The sequence below is a fragment of the Microcebus murinus genome, chromosome 31 (genome assembly GCF_040939455.1).
Source record: "Microcebus murinus isolate Inina chromosome 31, M.murinus_Inina_mat1.0, whole genome shotgun sequence".
In the NCBI taxonomy this organism is placed as follows: Eukaryota; Metazoa; Chordata; class Mammalia; order Primates; family Cheirogaleidae; genus Microcebus; species Microcebus murinus.
The window spans coordinates 5,286,547-5,304,711 of record NC_134134.1 but is presented as its reverse complement, the minus strand read 5'-3'; the positions used below and the strand labels follow the sequence as shown (position 1 = coordinate 5,304,711).

The following is an 18,165-nucleotide window of genomic DNA, read 5'->3' as shown; positions in this document are numbered from 1 at the left end:
TTCCTCAGGGTGCATTAGAGGAGGTTCCAAAGAGGAATTTCTCTTTCTGTTTTCCTTGTCTCTCTGTATAAGCAAAGACTACACAAGTTTGATCGAAAATATACATGGCCATAGACTCTACCTGGAATTTGCAAGACAGGGACAGACTTTAGACTGAGGATGTACCAAAATCTCAGGGAGACATATGCTGCAGTGTAAGAGATCATCATGGACTTGTAAGTTGACTTTGAAAGGACCTTTTTACGGTGAGTGAAAACAATTTTCTAGATCTTGTGTAGTGTCATATTTTAGTTGTGTGGGAAGAATAGAAAGGCTGGCACCACATCTAAATTTTTCTGTAAATTATTGGACACTTACTACTCACCTTCTCTTGTATAATAAGGATTAAATCAAATAATGTAAAGGCTTCTTCACAGTGCAACAAACCATACTTCTGAACACATAGCACATGCTCAGGAGACATTGCATTATGCTGCTCTTCACTTTGGTATTAAGTATATGTTGTGATGAGTGTTGGGAAAAAGGCAGTATGTATGCTGTGCTTGCTGTCTCTACCTGAGTGCTACTAATAATGGATCTAGGTTGAGCAACATCAGCACTAAAAGGGGACAAGACAAAGAACCCAATTAATGTACCCCTTCCACACAGCAGACCACATTTCTTAGAGTGAGGCCCACAGTACCACGTGATTTATATTCACATTGACGTTTCAGAGACAGTTTTAAGGTAATTACCACTCATCACAGGCTTTCAATTAGGATAATCTGGCTAGCTTGAAGAAACACCATCACCTGCCCGTTGGGCTGGGTGGGAACATCCATGTGGTTTTAATTGTGCCCCAAATAATTCTAATTTGATACCAGGGTCAAGCGTTAGTACTCCTGCATACATTCATGAGAATCGAGTTTAGCCTTTGTTCTAGAGGGAAGTCACAAGTTCTGCTCTATTGAGTTTGGTAGAGGCAGATCTGTGGGGTCCAGATTCGCATTCCTGTTGCAGAAACTCCTGGCACCTGTTGCAGGGGGAGGTAACTGGAAGAAAAGACAGGATACCCTCACATTTTGGTCTCCATGAAGGATCTGATCATAGCTGAATCTTTCCTGTGACTAAGAATCAGTGAGTGTAGCCTTTCTGCATTTTATGTTACTCCTGCTTGTGAATCTTGTGGAAACAAGGGAAGAAATTCTGCTGACTCCTTTAAGGGCACTCTGAATATTTAATTCTAATTGTTCTACAAAATCTCACCTGAAAAGAAATTTCAGCATAGGAGAAGAGGAAGAAGAAATGGCTGGTTTTCAGGTAAGACTGTCTCAGAATAGCGGTTGTGTCCACTATTTCTTCCAGAAGGTCATGTAGAACGTCAATTATTTGAACTTGTAAACCTTTACTTCTGATGTATATACCTAATAAGTTTTGTAACTACATTTTTTTATTTCTTCTTATGATAGTCAAGGTTCTCTGGGAAATCTGTCTTCCCTATATAACAGAGCCTGCTGTACATTCTCTCCCACAAGCTTGTTACTACAAAACCAAGTTTCATAAGAAATGTATGACATTTAATATTAAAAATGTTCCCATCTTGACAGGTCAAGATAGAATAGTGTGATGTTTTAGATTCCCATTGGGGATGGGATAGTCTTTGGATTTGAGTGAGGAAGGGAAACATGTACTCTGAAAGTTTGATCTGGATGCTTCATCATCTCTATGTAATATTATCAGGAAAGTTCAGAAAGAGATAACATTGATTGCTTAGGATAACCAGAAAGTTATGGAAAAAAAATAAAATAAAAGACTTGCTCTGTATGATGCTAAAGTATTTACATACATTATTAAATATAACAAAACATGAGAAGTATCTACATCTGAAATTTGCATAAATATGATGATTCTTCATGGTTACATACTGTTGACCACTACCATCCCAGCTGTGATTTTGTATCCTCCTCTTTGCAACAGTGACTACCACCAATTTGTTCCACTAAAGTTATGTTAATTTCATTCATTAGCTTAAGATGTTTTCTGATAGAGTCATCCAATACAAAGTGAATTGTTTTTTTTTCTTTATCAATAAGTGTCTTGTGGAGATTTACTGACTTATGTGCATGAGCCATCACATTTAATCTGGAAGCTCTTATATCTTTTTATAGATTGCTTTAAAAAATGAGGGCTATTATCTGTGTTCTGTTCAGATGAACTGAGATAAATTCAAAGTCTACCACTTACTAGATATTGACAAAATACTCTCCTTAGGCAAGAAGCATTGTTAGCAGTAGTTATATCATGTGACATGCAGAGATTCAGACCTCACCCCAGATCTACTGAATCAGAGTCTGTCCTTTAATGAAATCTCCAGTTCTTTATTGTACTCGTAAAATTAGGTGAAACTTTCTAACTCTCTTTCTTTCTCTATGTGAGAAATATGCACAATTTATTGATATGATGTAAATATAACACCCATAAACTTATATTACTGTTGTAAGGCCCTTAATTTTGTATTAAACACTTTATTATCCAGAGCAGAATCATATGCACACAATTTGATACGTCTTTAGTGATCCTAATTCCTGTAAATAAGAGAATATGTGAAAGAATATCAATGTGCTAAAAAATATCTTATTGGATAATTCCAGTCTCTCATATGTCAGAAACAGTTCTCACAACTCATTTTCCTTGTAGTCAAATGAATAACTCTCTCTGTGGCCACTTGGGAAATATGTGTCTTTTTACAGGAGATGGTGACATTCCAGGATGTGGCTGTAGAATTTTCTCCAGAGGAGTGGGCATGCCTTGACAACGCTCAGCAGAATTTATATAGGGATGTGATGTTAGAGAACTATGGAAACCTGGTCTCCCTTGGTGAGGATCACTTATATACAGAATTCCTATTCCACATTAAGGTCATTATTTTATTTTTGTAAATAGTTTCTTAGAAGTTTCTACTTTACATGAATGAATTTTATATCAATGATTTTAAAGAAAATTTGAAGATTTTTGGTGTATAACATAAAATCATTAGATGTCTCATCTTGAACCTTTCCCTTTCTTGGGCTGACATGTAAATTTCACACTAGATTAGTAGTTACTCTAGAAATCAGGGTGTATAATTATTGCCTGCACCTTAGAATAGAATTTCCACCTCCTATTTATGTGGTGCTAGTGGGAATTGGTGCTCTAGTCATAAACTAGAAATAATTTTTTATCATTCTAGAGGGTCTATGAGAAAACAATGTTTCAAAGGAATTTTCTATAATATTCTATAATGTTCTCTCTACTAAGGATAGTACTGAATTAGAAATTGGAAAGACTTCAGCAAGAGTAATGTGAACTTTTTTCTTACAAAACAGGTCTTGTTGTCCCAAAGCCAGAGCTGATCAGATGTTTGGAGCAAAGGATAGAGCCCTGGATTATGAAGAAAGAGGAAACAACAGTTAAATATCCAGGTAGGTGAGATTCAGTGAAGCAGATAACAAATGTTAGAGACATAAACTCAAAGAGGAAGGCAGATATTAAAAAGTGCTTTGGAATATTCTGCTCGGTTGGAAATGATTTTTAGAAGCTTGTTTCTCTTTACCTTATAGAAGGGCATCTTCTGTCCCATGCTCTTAAACTCTCTTAATATCTACCCATTCACTGATTATTTTTAGAATTCAATAAGAGCCAATCTTCTTGTCATGGATTATAAGGGACTCTATTATCTGTCAGTATTTCTATGGTTTGGTGGGATATGAGAATATCTGTAGGTATTTAGAAGACCTCTACATTAACCATCTTTTGACAGAATTTTGCTCTGCTGCCACTTCCAGAGTGCAGGCTGATCATAGCTCACTACAACCTCAAACTTCTATGCTCCAGTGATCCTACTGCCTTAGTCTTCTAAGTAGCTAAGACTATCTATGGGCGTGAAACACCATTGCAAGCTAATTTTTGATATTAATATTTTTAGAAAAAAAGATATCTCCTTATGTTGCTGGGGCTGGTTTCATGATTCTGGCCTCAAGTGATCCAAGGCCTCCCAAAGTGCTGGGATTATAAGTGTGATCCACCATGCTCAGCTCCATGTTTTAATTTCCTATTGTTGCCTCATTGCTGTAATTTATAAAGGGGGATACTAGAGATATTAGGATTTGTTTCAGTAATGCTAGAAACACTAGGGACAGATGTTCATATTGTCTGCATAATAATTTCCAATTCATAGGTTTCAGAGGCAATCCTACAGAAATTCAGACTGTTTCTGTTATAACAATATATCTTAATCTCATAACAACTTCACTTCAATTGAATACTAAACCCACATGTCTTAGAGTGCCACATTTTGTTATTAATGTCACAAATGACATGTTTTTTTTTATTTTATATATGAGAACAGATTTTTTCACACTTGTGCTTTTGGTTATTTTTAATCCTATAGAATAATTATGAGGGTTTATGAGCCATCATGATCATATAGAATTCTATATCTGTTTATAGATTTATATTTAACCCAGAGGTTTATGTTTTTAAGTGTTTATTATGGTACCCAACATCATTTTATTTTTCATCACAGTGGACTCCCTTTACTTTCTTGTGGGCTATTCTAGTGGAGATGAACACCATTGGATTTTGCTTGAGTTGGAAAATATTTAATTTTTGTATTGGTTTCGAAAAAAATTTCTAGGTGAGGTATTCTTAGTTGGTATTATATTTTTTATCACTATGAAATTTAGAAAATTGTCTGCTGATTTATTATCCAAATAATCTTTATTCCATTTTCCCACTACATTCTTCTTCTAGGAGTCTTTCTTAAATATATTGATCTATTTGACTGTGTCCAATAAATCCCTTTATCCATCTTTACTTGTCTCCCTTTTAAAATTTTGCTTCTATGACTCAATATTTATACATGAAATGTCTTCAACTTTCTGATTCTTCTGTTTCATTAAGTGTGCTTCTGTGCTTGTCCAGTGAATTTCTCAACTCACTAATTGTATACTTAAGCTCTACAATTTTTATTGGGCTCTTGTTATACTTTTTATGTTTTGTTAATATCTCACTTTCTTCAGGCATCATTTTTCAGATTGTGTTGGCAGTGTTCTGTAATTTCTTGTAGAGCATGTTTCAGATGATTATTTTTAATTGTTTTCAGATACAGTAAACATCTCTATTTCTTAAGAGTTGATTCCTGGAGATTTATATTTTTTGTGGATGTGGGACAAGTTTTCTGAATCATCTGCATGGCCTGAAATCTTGTGATAATTTCAGTTAATTTTGTCTTTGTTTTTAACTCTATGTTGTAATTTTGTGTGACGATACTGAATTCTGCTCACATTAACACTTTATGGGTTAATATTTTAAAAAGAAATAGCCATTCATCCATTGCCAAAATAATTCTCTATGTATTGGGGTGCCCATATGAGTAAAAATGATGTATATTTTGCTTGAAATTTACATATTTGTTTTCTTGGTTTCCAGTCAATAGTTGTTTTATCTTCACTAGGTCATTAGTCATGACAATTGTAATTTCTGCAGCTCTTTATATGTGAAAGTGTATTATATTTCTGTGAGAGAAATAATTGTGTAAGGAGACTTCAAAATGACTGATGATAATCAAGGCTTGTTGGACCTTCCAAGTAGAACAGTTGAGGATTGAACATAGGGGAGTGGGAGATGATTCCTGATCAGCAGGGGACAGTAGGGAAAGAAATAAGTGGAGTCCAGGACACTAACAGCAGGTAGTGAGCAGTTGAGAGAGAGGAAGATAGAAGCTCAAAACTCACATAAACAAAATCAGAGGACTTCTAGAGCCCAGGGAAAGAGTAAGGGATTTTGACCTCCCCCACCCAGTTGCCTCAGGCGTACAATGGGATGCAGGTCTCTCATCCCATGGGAGTGTGCTAAGAGCAACACGAGAGCCAGAATCATTACACCTGGACACCCCTTCCTCTGTATCTACTACACTCCATGCATCTCAGATACTAATTTTGGTTCAAGGTTCTCATAGATGTGTGACCACACTCACCTCATAGCAACTGCCAAAGCACGTTGTACTGAGTGACTGAGCCTGCCTTGGGCAATGGGTAGCACACTTCCAGCAAAAGCTGGACTGAGTGACAGAGCCTGCCTTGGGCAATGGGGTGCAACATGCCAGCCAATGCTGCCTTTGAAAGTATAGCTGGTGCTACACTCAAAGTGGAGGAGGGTGGTTTGGCACACAAACAACAGTTTCATAGTACTACAGGAAGACCATGACACCTTTTCGCCACTATAGTCAACGATGGAATTGTCTGTGCTGAGATGCCCCCCTTTCAGTGCCAGGGGTGCATTTTCACCCAGCTCCAGTAGGATGGCCTTAGCTTGTGATCTTCCCATTGACAGGTATTTGGTGCTATTTCTATTTTTGAAAACATGAAATTGAGAATTTGAAAGGAATTGCATTTAATCTGTAGATCACTTTGGACATCTTCACAACATTAGGTCTTCTTCCCTTGAACAAGAATGTGTTCAAGAGTGTGTTGTTTATTTTCCTATACTTTTGAATTTTTCTTTTTTTTTTTTTTGTTATTTATTTACAGTTTCATTCCTTTCTGGTCAGAAATTAAAGTGTGTAAAATTTCAGTTTTCTACAATTGGTTAAGACATGTTTTGTGTCTGAAAAGGGAGTTTTGTAGGAAGAAAGTTTTCTGAACTATCAAGAATATTGTATATTCTACTATTATTCAACAGAGTGTTCTCTATATATCTGTGAGGTCTAATTGCTCTCTAGTGTTTTCAAATTCCTGTTTTCTTATTAGTAACTTGACTGGCTTTATTATTATTAAAAGTGGAATACAGTGGTATCCTATTATTTTTCTCTCCGTTTCTTGCTTCAATTGTGTCCGTGGTTTTTTATATATTTGACAACCTTTATGTGAGGTATAGACAGATATCAGACATATCTATTATATTTAAAGGGTTCTCAGTGAATGACCTCTTTTTATATTAAATGTCCTTGTTTATCTCTTGTAGCAATTTTGACTTGAAGTATATTTTATAAGCTATACCATTTTGCACTTCAAACGTAATGTGCCTAATATAATTTTGAACTCCACTGCTCTTGTATGCTTAACATTTTCTTGGTATATCTTGTTATTTCCTGCCACTTCTTGTCTATACTTTCAACAGGTATGAAGTCAAGTCTCTTTAGAGAGAATATAGTTGGATTTTTAAATTCCTTTATTTACCCGTGTCTTCTGACTAGAAATACTAGTATATAATTTTGCATAATTTTCTCAAAGGAACGGATTTATAATTTCCCTATTATTTATTGTTTTATATAACTATTGTCACTATTTTTTCTTTCTTTTCTCTCCTTTTCTTCTCGTTGCACCTTACTGATTTTTAGTGATATATTTTGTTCCTGGGCCACCTTCCTTTGTGTATCTCTTTAAACATTCTTCTGCTCTTCACTGTGAGAATTACCTAAAATCTTTTGAAGTTGCAACTTATGTTAAACTGATAACTACTTAACTTCAATTGAATACAAAAATTCATAATCTTTACATCTGCCCTCAATTTTATGAAATTGATGTCAATAATTATGTCTTTTTACATTGTAAGTCAATGAACATATGGGAATGAGCATTTTTATTTTGACTTTCAAATTTGATAGCATAATTAAATGTTTTTGCACCATCAATATAATACTGCAGAATTTTATTTTTGATATGTGCATATATTTCCCAGAGAGTTGTCATGGAAGATAGAAACCAGCCATTCAAAGGCCATCAAAAACCAGATGTATGGACACATGTGCTATTGGTTTGAATCTCTTTAGAAAGGGCATATAGGAAATTGAATTTTACTGATAAAGTGATAACTCTGTATCAGTGGGGAGGAGGGGTTTTGCTGGATAAATGTAAAAATATTCCTTCCCCTTACATATGGTTCTTGGTGTCATACTCATCTGGGGTGCCATGATATATTACCACTTATGATTTCTCAATGAATCATGTTTGCAAGTATATTTTGAAGTTCATTCATCTATGATGGAGGTAGGACTATGGTATTCTATTGCACTTTCTTGCTAATGTGCTTGGTATAGTTTTGTATATTCAAATTGTGAATTATATTTATCTAAGTATAAATAGTAAGATACTTTGTTATTTTCATTTCTTTCAGAAATGTCTTCCCATTGCACTGAAGACCCATTGCCAGAGCAGGTCACAAAAGATTCATTCCAGAAATCAATAATGAGACTATATGGAAGCTGTGACCTTGAAAATGTACAGTTAAGAAAAGACTGGGAATGTGTTGGTGAGTGTAAGAGGCAGAAAGGATGTTATAATTGTCTTACCCAATGTTTGTCAAGTAACCGTAGGGAAATCTTCAAATATTATAAATGTATACAAATCTTTAGCAAATCCTCAAATCTAAATAAACCTAAGATAAGACATACTGAATCGAAAAGTTTCAAACATAAAGAATGTGGCAAACCTCATAGCCACAGTTCAAACGTTCTTGGACATAGGAAATTTCACACTGTAGAGAAACCCTACAAGTGTGAAGAATGTGGAAAACTCTTTAACTGCTACCCCAAACTGACTATACATAGGAGAATTCACACAGGAGAGAAACCCTACAAATGTGAAGAATGTGGCAAAGCTTTTATCCATTGCTCAAACCTTACTCAACATAAAAGAATTCATAGTGGAGAAAAACCATACAAATGTGAAGAATGTGGCAAAGGCTTTACCCAGTGCACACAACTTACTCAACATAAAAGAATTCATAGTGGAGAGAAACCATATAAATGTGAAGAATGTGGCAAAGCTTTTACCCATTGCTCAAGCCTTACTCAACATAAAAGAATTCATAGTGGAGAAAAACCATACAAATGTGAAGAATGTGGGAAAGGCTTTACCCAGCGCACACACATTACTCAACATAAAAGAATTCATAGTGGAGAGAAACCATATAAATGTGAAGAATGTGGCAAAGCTTTTACCCATTGCTCAAACCTTACTCAACATAAAAGAATTCATAGTGGAGAAAAACCATACAAATGTGAAGAATGTGGCAAAGGCTTTACCCAGTGCACACAACTTACTAAACATAAAAGAATTCATAGTGGAGAGAAACCATATAAATGTGAAGAATGTGGCAAAGCTTTTACCCATTGCTCAAGCCTTACTCAACATAAAAGAATTCATAGTGGAGAAAAACCATACAAATGTGAAGAATGTGGGAAAGGCTTTACCCAGCATACACACATTACTCAACATAAAAGAATTCATAGTGGAGAGAAACCATATAAATGTGAAGAATGTGGCAAAGCTTTTACCCATTGCTCAAACCTTACTCAACATAAAAGAATTCATAGTGGAGAAAAACCATACAAATGTGAAGAATGTGGGAAAGGCTTTACCCAGCACACACACCTTACTCAACATAAAATAATTCATAGTGGAAAGAAACCATACAAATGTGAAGAATGTGGCAAAGCCTTTACATGGTACACACACCTCTCTCTACATAAACGATTTCATAGTGGAGAGAAACCATACAAATGTGAAGGATGTGGCAAAGCCTTTATCCAGATTGGAGACCTGAATCGACATAAAAGAATTCATAGTGGAGAGAAACCCTACAAATGTGAAGAATGTGGCAAAGCCTTTACCCAGTGCACAAACCTCACTCTACATAAAAGAATTCATAGTGGAGAGAAACCCTACAAATGTGAGGAATGTGGCAAAGCCTTTATCCAGTGTACACACCTTACTCTACATAAACGAATTCATACAGGAGAGAAAGCCTACAAATGTGAGGAATGTGGCAAAGCCTTTACCCACTGCTCAAACCTTACACGTCATAAAAGAATTCATAGTAGAGAGAAACCTTACAAATGTGAGATATGTGGCAAAGCCTTTACCCTGTGTACACACCTTACTTCTCATAAAAGAATCCATACTGGAGAGAAACCCTAGAAATGTGAACAATGTTGAAAAGCCTTTTCCCAGCGCTCAATCGTTACACTACATAAAAGAATTCACAGTGGAGAGAAACCATACAAATGTGAAGAATGTGGCAAATCCTATATCTAGTGTAGAGACCTCACTCTACATAAAACAATTCATACCGGAAAGAAATCATACATATGTGAAAAATGTCACAAAGCCTTTATGTGGTTCAGAGACCTCACTCTACATAAACGAATTCATACAGAAGAGATACCATACAAAGGTGAGGAATGTGGCAAAGCTTTTGCCCAGTGCTCACACCTTAATCTAAATGAAAGTATTAATAACAGAGAAAAATTCTACAAATGTGAAAATTGTGACAAAGTCTTTAATAACTCTTTACATCTTCCTCATCAAAGAATTCATATTAGATAAAAGTGAGATAAGTGTAAGGACTTTGGAAGTACTTTCCCAAAATGTCAGCTTTAAAATGCACAACAGTACTTATACTTAAGTAAACAGTAATAATGTAGAGTGCTGACAATACCTTGAGTTATAACAGAGATCTTATTGGATATAGGAGAACTTACACTGAAAGTAACGCTCCAATATTTTCTGAAACATTGTTCAATATCACAAAATTTTCTATAGATAGCAACCTTACAAATATAATGAATGTGAACAAATATTTATGCAAAAGATATACCTAGAGAATAACAAAGAATTGATACTTAAAACTACTTTACAGATATAATAAATTTCAGAACACATTGAATCAAGAATCAAGTCTAAATAGATATCAGAGGACTCACAGGGCAATGCACTGAGGCACTAACACATTCACACATTTCTTTAAACCAGGTTGTTGAGTATAGAGAATAACCCTGTTAAAATAGATAATTTATTTGTATGTCAGTTTTAAAAAAGAGAGATTTTTGAGGGTTATAATGACATGTAAAATATAGTTTCTGGTCAAAGTGGGATGCAAATGTAATAAAGTATAATTTTTTGCAGCTTTTGACAAGGAAATACTGATGTTTTTGAACTTTAAAAACAGTAGATGCTATGCTTTCATTTTTAGTGTGTATTTGAATGTCTATGGTTAATGATAGTTACATCACAGTTAATAGAAGTCTTTGTGTATTAAGTACACATCATTCATGTACTTTTTCATGGAAAATTAAAATCACTGAAATGGTAGATGTATGATATGGAAAGGTGCTTTGTGCTAGACTTCTGACAGTATTTCAAGTGATATATAATACAGGTATACAGGTTAATGTCCTCATTATAATCAGAATGAGGCAATGACAATATTACAAATAACTTGTTTTACTAATTTCACATTAGAATAATGAAACAGTGAATTTTTAAATATTTTTAGATTACATGTAAACTTAATTTGTTTTTATTAAATTAAAGAATGTTTTTATTGTGTCAAATGTGTTGTAGATTGAATGAACTGTTATTTTGCCACCAACATCAGCCTATTCCATGTTACCTAAAGTTGGAGGCAATGGATTGAAAAAATGTACTATTGGGTTACACAGTAAAATAAATCATTTGTGATTATTTTATTAGTGGCTTCAAATTCCTAATTATTTGAAGAATAATGTTCCCAAATGTTTTATTTTTTTATTATTTTTATAATTCAATTGTAACTGTAATGCTTCTCATAAAGTTTGTCCAAAAATGAAAAGCGATACATTTCTGAACACTGAATGTGTACTTGTTACATTTTATCCTACATATTTCTTTCAACATGCAACCTGTCTGGCCGGTGAAACAGAAAGAAACACATTTTTTAAATTTATACTGAATCAAATATACAAATACATCACGTATAAGATGAACTTTAGCAGTAGTAGATTTACAGAGTAAGTAATTGTTTTCTTTTTGTGAATGTGGATGTATACTTATTTTGAAAAGAAAAGAAGAAATATCAAAAAAATATAAGTAATTTCATAATTGTTGAGAATTTACTAGCGAACTAGAAACTCCAAATATTCTGAAAGCAAATTTTTTTGTGCTTTATGTTGAATTAATTTGTTTAAAATTGTAAAGTTTCTAGTTCACAACCTGACCATGCCAATCCTTTGTTCTCACATGCTTATTACTCATGCTAGGCCTATTATATTATTTCATTATTTCAAAGTTTGTTATGTATTGTATATGTGACATACACTGCAATTATAAGAATGATTTTTATAAAATTTAATTGTGGCTCCTGGAGAGAGATTGAAATGTCCAGGGTGAAAAATGTCACTGATTTGCATGTGGAGTGAGGGGACCTGCAGAACAAACAACTCTCAGAATTTATAAGTGGGAATTCTGCTTCTTTCTATGTTTTTTTTTGTATTTTTGTTTGTTTTTAACCACTTCAGTATGGTGCTCACCAGCCCTGAAACCTTGTCCACAGGCAGCACTCATAGTCTGCATGATAGTTTGTGCTGTGCATTGATGATGAATCCATTTTGCTCTTGTGTGATGAGGAAAGCTTGAAAGCACTGAAATCTTGTTACTTTAGAGGCAGCTTTACTTGTAATGTAAATCAGAATAGGTAACATATACATATATGTTTTCATTACGTTATTTTTAAATGTTCACAATTTTATTTTGGTAAATGAAAAATTAGTAAAGTCATATCATGGCTGTCAGCTAAAGTCGCTGTGCACATTCATCTGTGGCTATCAACTATAGTCAACGCTTGTGCCGAAGTGGTTAATAAGCTAGAGATTTTATATCAGCCATTTGATATGGTCTTAGATCTTTGAAAGTGCAGAGATAGTAGCCTCTAGTGCTGTGTTGCTCCCCTGATAAATCAACCTTACCCTCCACTCTTCACTGTGCACATGCTTAAGCAGTTTTATTTCATGCTGTCACATCAGCACTCCCTAAATGCTACAAGTGCTAAAATGCAGCTGCAGATGCACACACCAAACCACCTCTCAGCTGCCTGCCCTGGGCAACTCAAAGGAAACTCAAAATTACCAGGTAGAAATCTAGGCTCACCCTGCAGCTTCTCTCACAACCCCCTGTGGTACTTCAGAACATGTTGTCACAGCAAAAGACATCACAATCATTCACCCTCTCAATTTGGAAGTCTAAGTGTCATTGTCAAGGACTATACTTCACACCATATTCTTAAGTAGGTATAAGTCCCATGGATTCCTTAACATTTCTCTTATGTGATCCATCTGTTCCTACCTCAGAAAAAGACACCATTGTGCACATCATCTCACCTGTAATATTACCTCAATCTACATCTCTCCTTCCTCAATACCAAACCCTCAGCAGGGCCCTAGTCAGTGTCATGTTGATTGGTCTGATGGGTTCCCAACTGTTCTTTATTCTTGCAAGTTTGCCCCTCCAAATTACTCCCTAAACATCTATTAGCTAGAGGATTTCCAAAATGCCAATTTTATCACCTCAATTCCTCCATAAACTCCTTCAGAGGCCCCCACAGTTTCTGGGCTATCAGATCAGTGTATAAAGCTTATTTGATTGGGCTCTGATTCCTGCATAGTTTCCTCCCATAGTCCCCTCCATCACTCCGCCTGTGTTATTTTCATAAATGTTTAAGTATCTAGGATGCACCTGCCACTGCTGAAGGATCCTACACATGTCCCATGCGCTCCCACCATTTACAAATAAATGGATTTCCTAAATTCACCATGCCATTTTAGAGTACTTTATCTATACAAACATTGATCTTTTTTCTTCCTGAATTCCTTACCCAATTCCTGTGCCCAATTAACTACTGTCCATAGAAGCCTGACTACATAGATCAAATGTATGGTGTATTCTTTACTTATAACTTACCTGGTTTTCTTTAGGAGACCACAGTCACTAAATTCAGGAAAAAATTCAGAGCAATTCCCATTTTACAAATGAGAAAAGTGAGAGACAGTAAGCATAAAGAACTTGTTCAAAGTTATACAGCAAGTAGAGGAGCTTGATTTTCCCAAAAGTGGTATTTCTAAGTATGCTATACAGCGTCTTTCCAAATGGCTTGGTTATGGAAGTATTTGCATTACTTACAGGGGCTTTCTGCTGTGAAGAAGCTTTGCTATATGCTAAATGGCAAAAATTTGGTCCATACAAGCAGTTTAATTAAACCCTTCTGGCAACTTTAAGACTTCATAAGGAAGCACCATCGCTCACTTAATGTCCCCTAGGCAAATGATACATTGGGGTAAAGTGAGAGAATCCCAGAACTTGTATTGATGTTTACTTGTATCCTTAAATGTAGTGATGATGCTTTGCTAATATACTGATAATAGTAAATAAAGACTCTCTATATGCATGAGTTAGGGGTGCACGCCCCAAAGTTTTTTACAGGTAGGAGTTTGCGATAAAAAGTATAGGGTCCCCTGATCTCTATTGACCTCTGTCCATTTCATTCTACTCACCACCCAACTCATTTCACTGGAGCCACAACTCACCAAGCTCACACTCAGGTTCTTCCCACATATCCTCACACAGTGCACTCACCACCTTTATCCAGGCCTCGGCTCAAATGGATCTCCCTAGGGGGAAATCACCCATACCCCACCCCACCATTAACTCTCCCTCCAATTATCCTGCTTTACTTCTCTCCCTCACAGCTGCATTTACCTGAAACTATATTTTGTGTAAATCACCAAAAACAGAATGAAAGCTCAGGGAGCCTGGGAGCCTTCTCTGCTTTGTTTCCCATGTTTTCTCCAGTGCAGTAGGAATTATGACCTGAATGGATGAATGTAGATTTTGCTCTTCTGTTACCATGTACACTCTTGAGTGTAGGTCATTCTTTTGATAAACTTGTTTGGCTGCCTTGTGGGTTTGTCTTATGTATAGGCCAGTATTGTCTCTCCCAGTGGCTGGTTTTTGCTAGGCATCCAAGAGAACATTCTTCAATACTGAAAAAGTTTAGTATCCATGCTGTAGTATAAGCTGTAGCCTTTAACTACATGTTGCTATTTAGCTCTTGAAAACTGTCTACTGTAACTAAACACTGAATTTTTTTATTGTATTTAGTTCTTAAGAATGTTTACTGTAATTGTGAGAGGATTTCAATTTCTAGAACTTAAGGAAAAATATTTCAAAAGTACATGTTCAAATTCAACAGTGATTATCATCTCTCTTTTAATGTGGCAAGTGTCATATTCTAGAACTTTTTCATGATTCCTTAGTAAATGATGGTGAAATGCAAATGTTATTATTTACTGAAACTAAAGCCAAAGGGCATGACAAAAATGAAATGAACGGGAACATCTTCAGATCCCTCAGGATTCTTTTTAGAAAATAGGGAATATACCATATTTAACTTTCCACTGAAAATCCAAATCTAAAACAAGGGAACATATTCATTGAAATGGTGGGATTTACCATATAGAGAGAGACATATTCATATGCATTTAACTATAAAGCCAAATATTTTGAGGAACAGATCAATATACAGAAAGAAATGATCCTGTCTTGAAAGTTGGTATGTAAATGGGTCATTTTCTTCCTTTTATTCATTTCTGTATTTGTACTCCAATAGAATATATATGGAATGTGGCTTATTTGTGAACTATATCAAATATCCATTTTTTATTCCTATGCAATCATCTTATTTGGTCATTGTTATTTATTTTGCTATATATTTTGTTTTGAATTGACAAATTATTGTATATGTATATGTCAGACACAGTGTGATGATTTTATCTAGGCCTACTTGGGGAAAGATATGATAAAACTAATTGACATTTCTCAAAAGACAGAAATGAATATTCAACAGATATATGCCAAAATGCTCAACCTATCTAATCATCATGGAAATGAAAGTTGAAGCCACAATGAGCTGTTACCTCATACCTGTGAGAATGCCTACTCTCAATATGTGAGAATGCTAAGTGCTGCTGAGGATGAGGAGAAAAGGAAAACCTTGAATATTGTTGCTGTGAATATAAATTAGGGCAGCCAAATTTATTTGTATTTCAATAAATTTAGGGGGTGCCAGTAGAGTTTTTTTCCTTGATGAATGTATGAATTATATAGTGTTAAATTCAGGACATTTAGTGTATCATTCATTCAACGAATATAGGTTTCACCCAGTAGATAAGATTTGATTGAACAATCCCAATCACCCTCCTCCCTTCTGAGTCTTAAAAATCTATTTTCTCATTACAGCCAATGTAGAAAATAGTATAGAGATTCCTCAACAATGAAAATTGAATTACCATATGATCCATCACTCCCATTTCTTCATGCATATTCAATTGAAGCAAAACCAGTATGTAGAAGACATGTCTGTCCTTCCATATTCTTTACAATAATATTCATTCTATTTTAGGTATAGAAGCAGCTTAAGTGTCCACCAGCACATGAGTGGATAAAGAAAATGAGGTGCAGTTACACAATGAGCCTTCAAATGGAATGAAATTCTGTCATTTGTGACAACATGTTTTGAACTGAAGGACATGATGCTGAGTAAAGTAACCCAGGCACAGAAAGACAAACACTGTATGATCTCACTTATCTGTTGAATCTAAATAAAGCTGATTTCATAGTAGGAAGTGTGGTCACCACAGAGAGTGGGATTAGGAAAGTGAAAATCAAAGGGTACAAAGTATCAGTTTGTGCCTTTTTTAAAATTCATAGACTTCTAAATAGAAGAACCATGGTATCCTTACATAATAATATCTATTAAAATGTAGTAATCTTCCAATGGTACAATTATAGTCAATATAATAATTTATATTTTTTATGTACAATTTTTCCTAAATTATAAATTTACCCTAAAGTCACCCTAACCCTAACTTCCTGGCATGAGATTACTAAATCAAAATTTATTGATATATTTATAATGTTTAAATAAGCTTGAAATTTTCGCTTAAGTTACTTTGAAGTGATTACTTGATTGACCTTTCTATTTGCTTTGTGACTCAATGTTAGGTATTTTTATGAAGTTTAGGAAAGATATATAGTTTTTATTTTTATTTTTTTATTTCAAGAAAATATGAGAGTACAAACATTTTAGTCACATTATGTATCTTTGCCTCTCCCTAGCAAAGCTTAGAGGTATGCCATTCTGCTCCATGATGATCAAGGTGTCTTTGAGTTGTGGGTCTATCCCCAAACACCTAAATTCCTGGTGAACACTACCACCATTTGAGCACCGTAGTGTTAATCATTCAGTACCAATTTCATGGCGAGTACATGTGGCATCCATTCTTCTGATCTTGTGTTACTTCACTTCTGATAAACGACTCACTCAATCCAGGAAAATATAAGCAGTGTTAGCTCACTGTCATTTCTTAAAATTGAGTAATATTTCATTGTGTACATATACCAAATATTAATAATCCACTCATGAGTTGACGGGCTCTTGGGTGGTTTTAATTGTTTTACTATAAAATGGTAACATGCTCATTAATTTTATTTCATCAGAATTTATATCTTCAGGGGTTTAGGTTCTTTTCAAATATTCAAAAGGTGTCCTGAAAATTTCATCACACTATGGGATATCCCTCTAAGAAAGCCCATGGTGGAGGGTGAACTGCAATGCAGATTAAAGCTAATGACATATTAATTACCCTTAGGATACCCTAGGTCACCTTGCAAATCTTATTATGCCTTGGCTAGGAAAACATTAGAATGATAAAGCATTCCCTCTTTCCTCAGGTGTAGAGGTGGCTCAGGGTTGAATTAAGGGTGGAGCAGCACTGAAATTGAATGGCAGCCTTATCCATCTCCCCAGGTGAAGTAATTGCTGCGAACAGCACCAAAACAGGGCACCATTGAACCAAGAAGAGCCAGAGATCCTATTTGCCTAAGACTTGTAAATACTTTTTAAAGATTTTTAAAATATATTTTTTTAAGAAATGCTTTATCTAGGAGGGGGGCGGGTATATACATCCATAATGAGTGAGATGTGCACCATCTGGGGGAAGGTCTTGATGGAGACTCAGACTTTTGGGGGGAGGGGGGGAATGGGCATTTATTGAAACCTTAAAATCTGTACCCCCATAATATGCCGAAAAAAATAAATAAATAAAAGAAAAAAGAAAACAGGAAAAAAAAAAAAGAAATGCTTTATCTGAAACTAAAACATCTCTTTGAAATGAAAGATCAAGGAAGATAGTTTCCTATCCCACAATTTCCATATGAAGATGGGATCCTAATTTCAGTGAGCACCTAGCTTTAAGTTGCAAAATTATCTCCTCCTGCATTGACTTAAGACACTTGATTTGTATTTGAATTTAATCAATTATGAAAAAAAAAAAGA

The 18,165-nt window shown here is 35.0% G+C and overlaps 2 protein-coding genes across 2 annotated transcripts in view; both read left to right on the top strand.

The window, feature by feature from the left end:
- The window catches only part of LOC142865701 (uncharacterized), a 97,055-nt gene extending 85,687 nt beyond the window's left edge, over positions 1–11,368 (top strand). The window contains exons 7-8 of the mRNA XM_075998897.1: positions 8,731–9,363; positions 11,364–11,368. Coding sequence (XP_075855012.1) covers positions 8,731–9,363; positions 11,364–11,368 — 638 coding nt within the window. The remainder of the gene's footprint in view (positions 1–8,730; positions 9,364–11,363) is intronic.
- Positions 11,369–11,759: 391 nt separating this feature from the next.
- LOC142865700 (uncharacterized) overlaps positions 11,760–18,165 on the top strand; it is an 80,029-nt gene continuing 73,623 nt past the window's right edge. The window contains exon 1 of the mRNA XM_075998896.1: positions 11,760–11,788. Coding sequence (XP_075855011.1) covers positions 11,760–11,788 — 29 coding nt within the window. The remainder of the gene's footprint in view (positions 11,789–18,165) is intronic.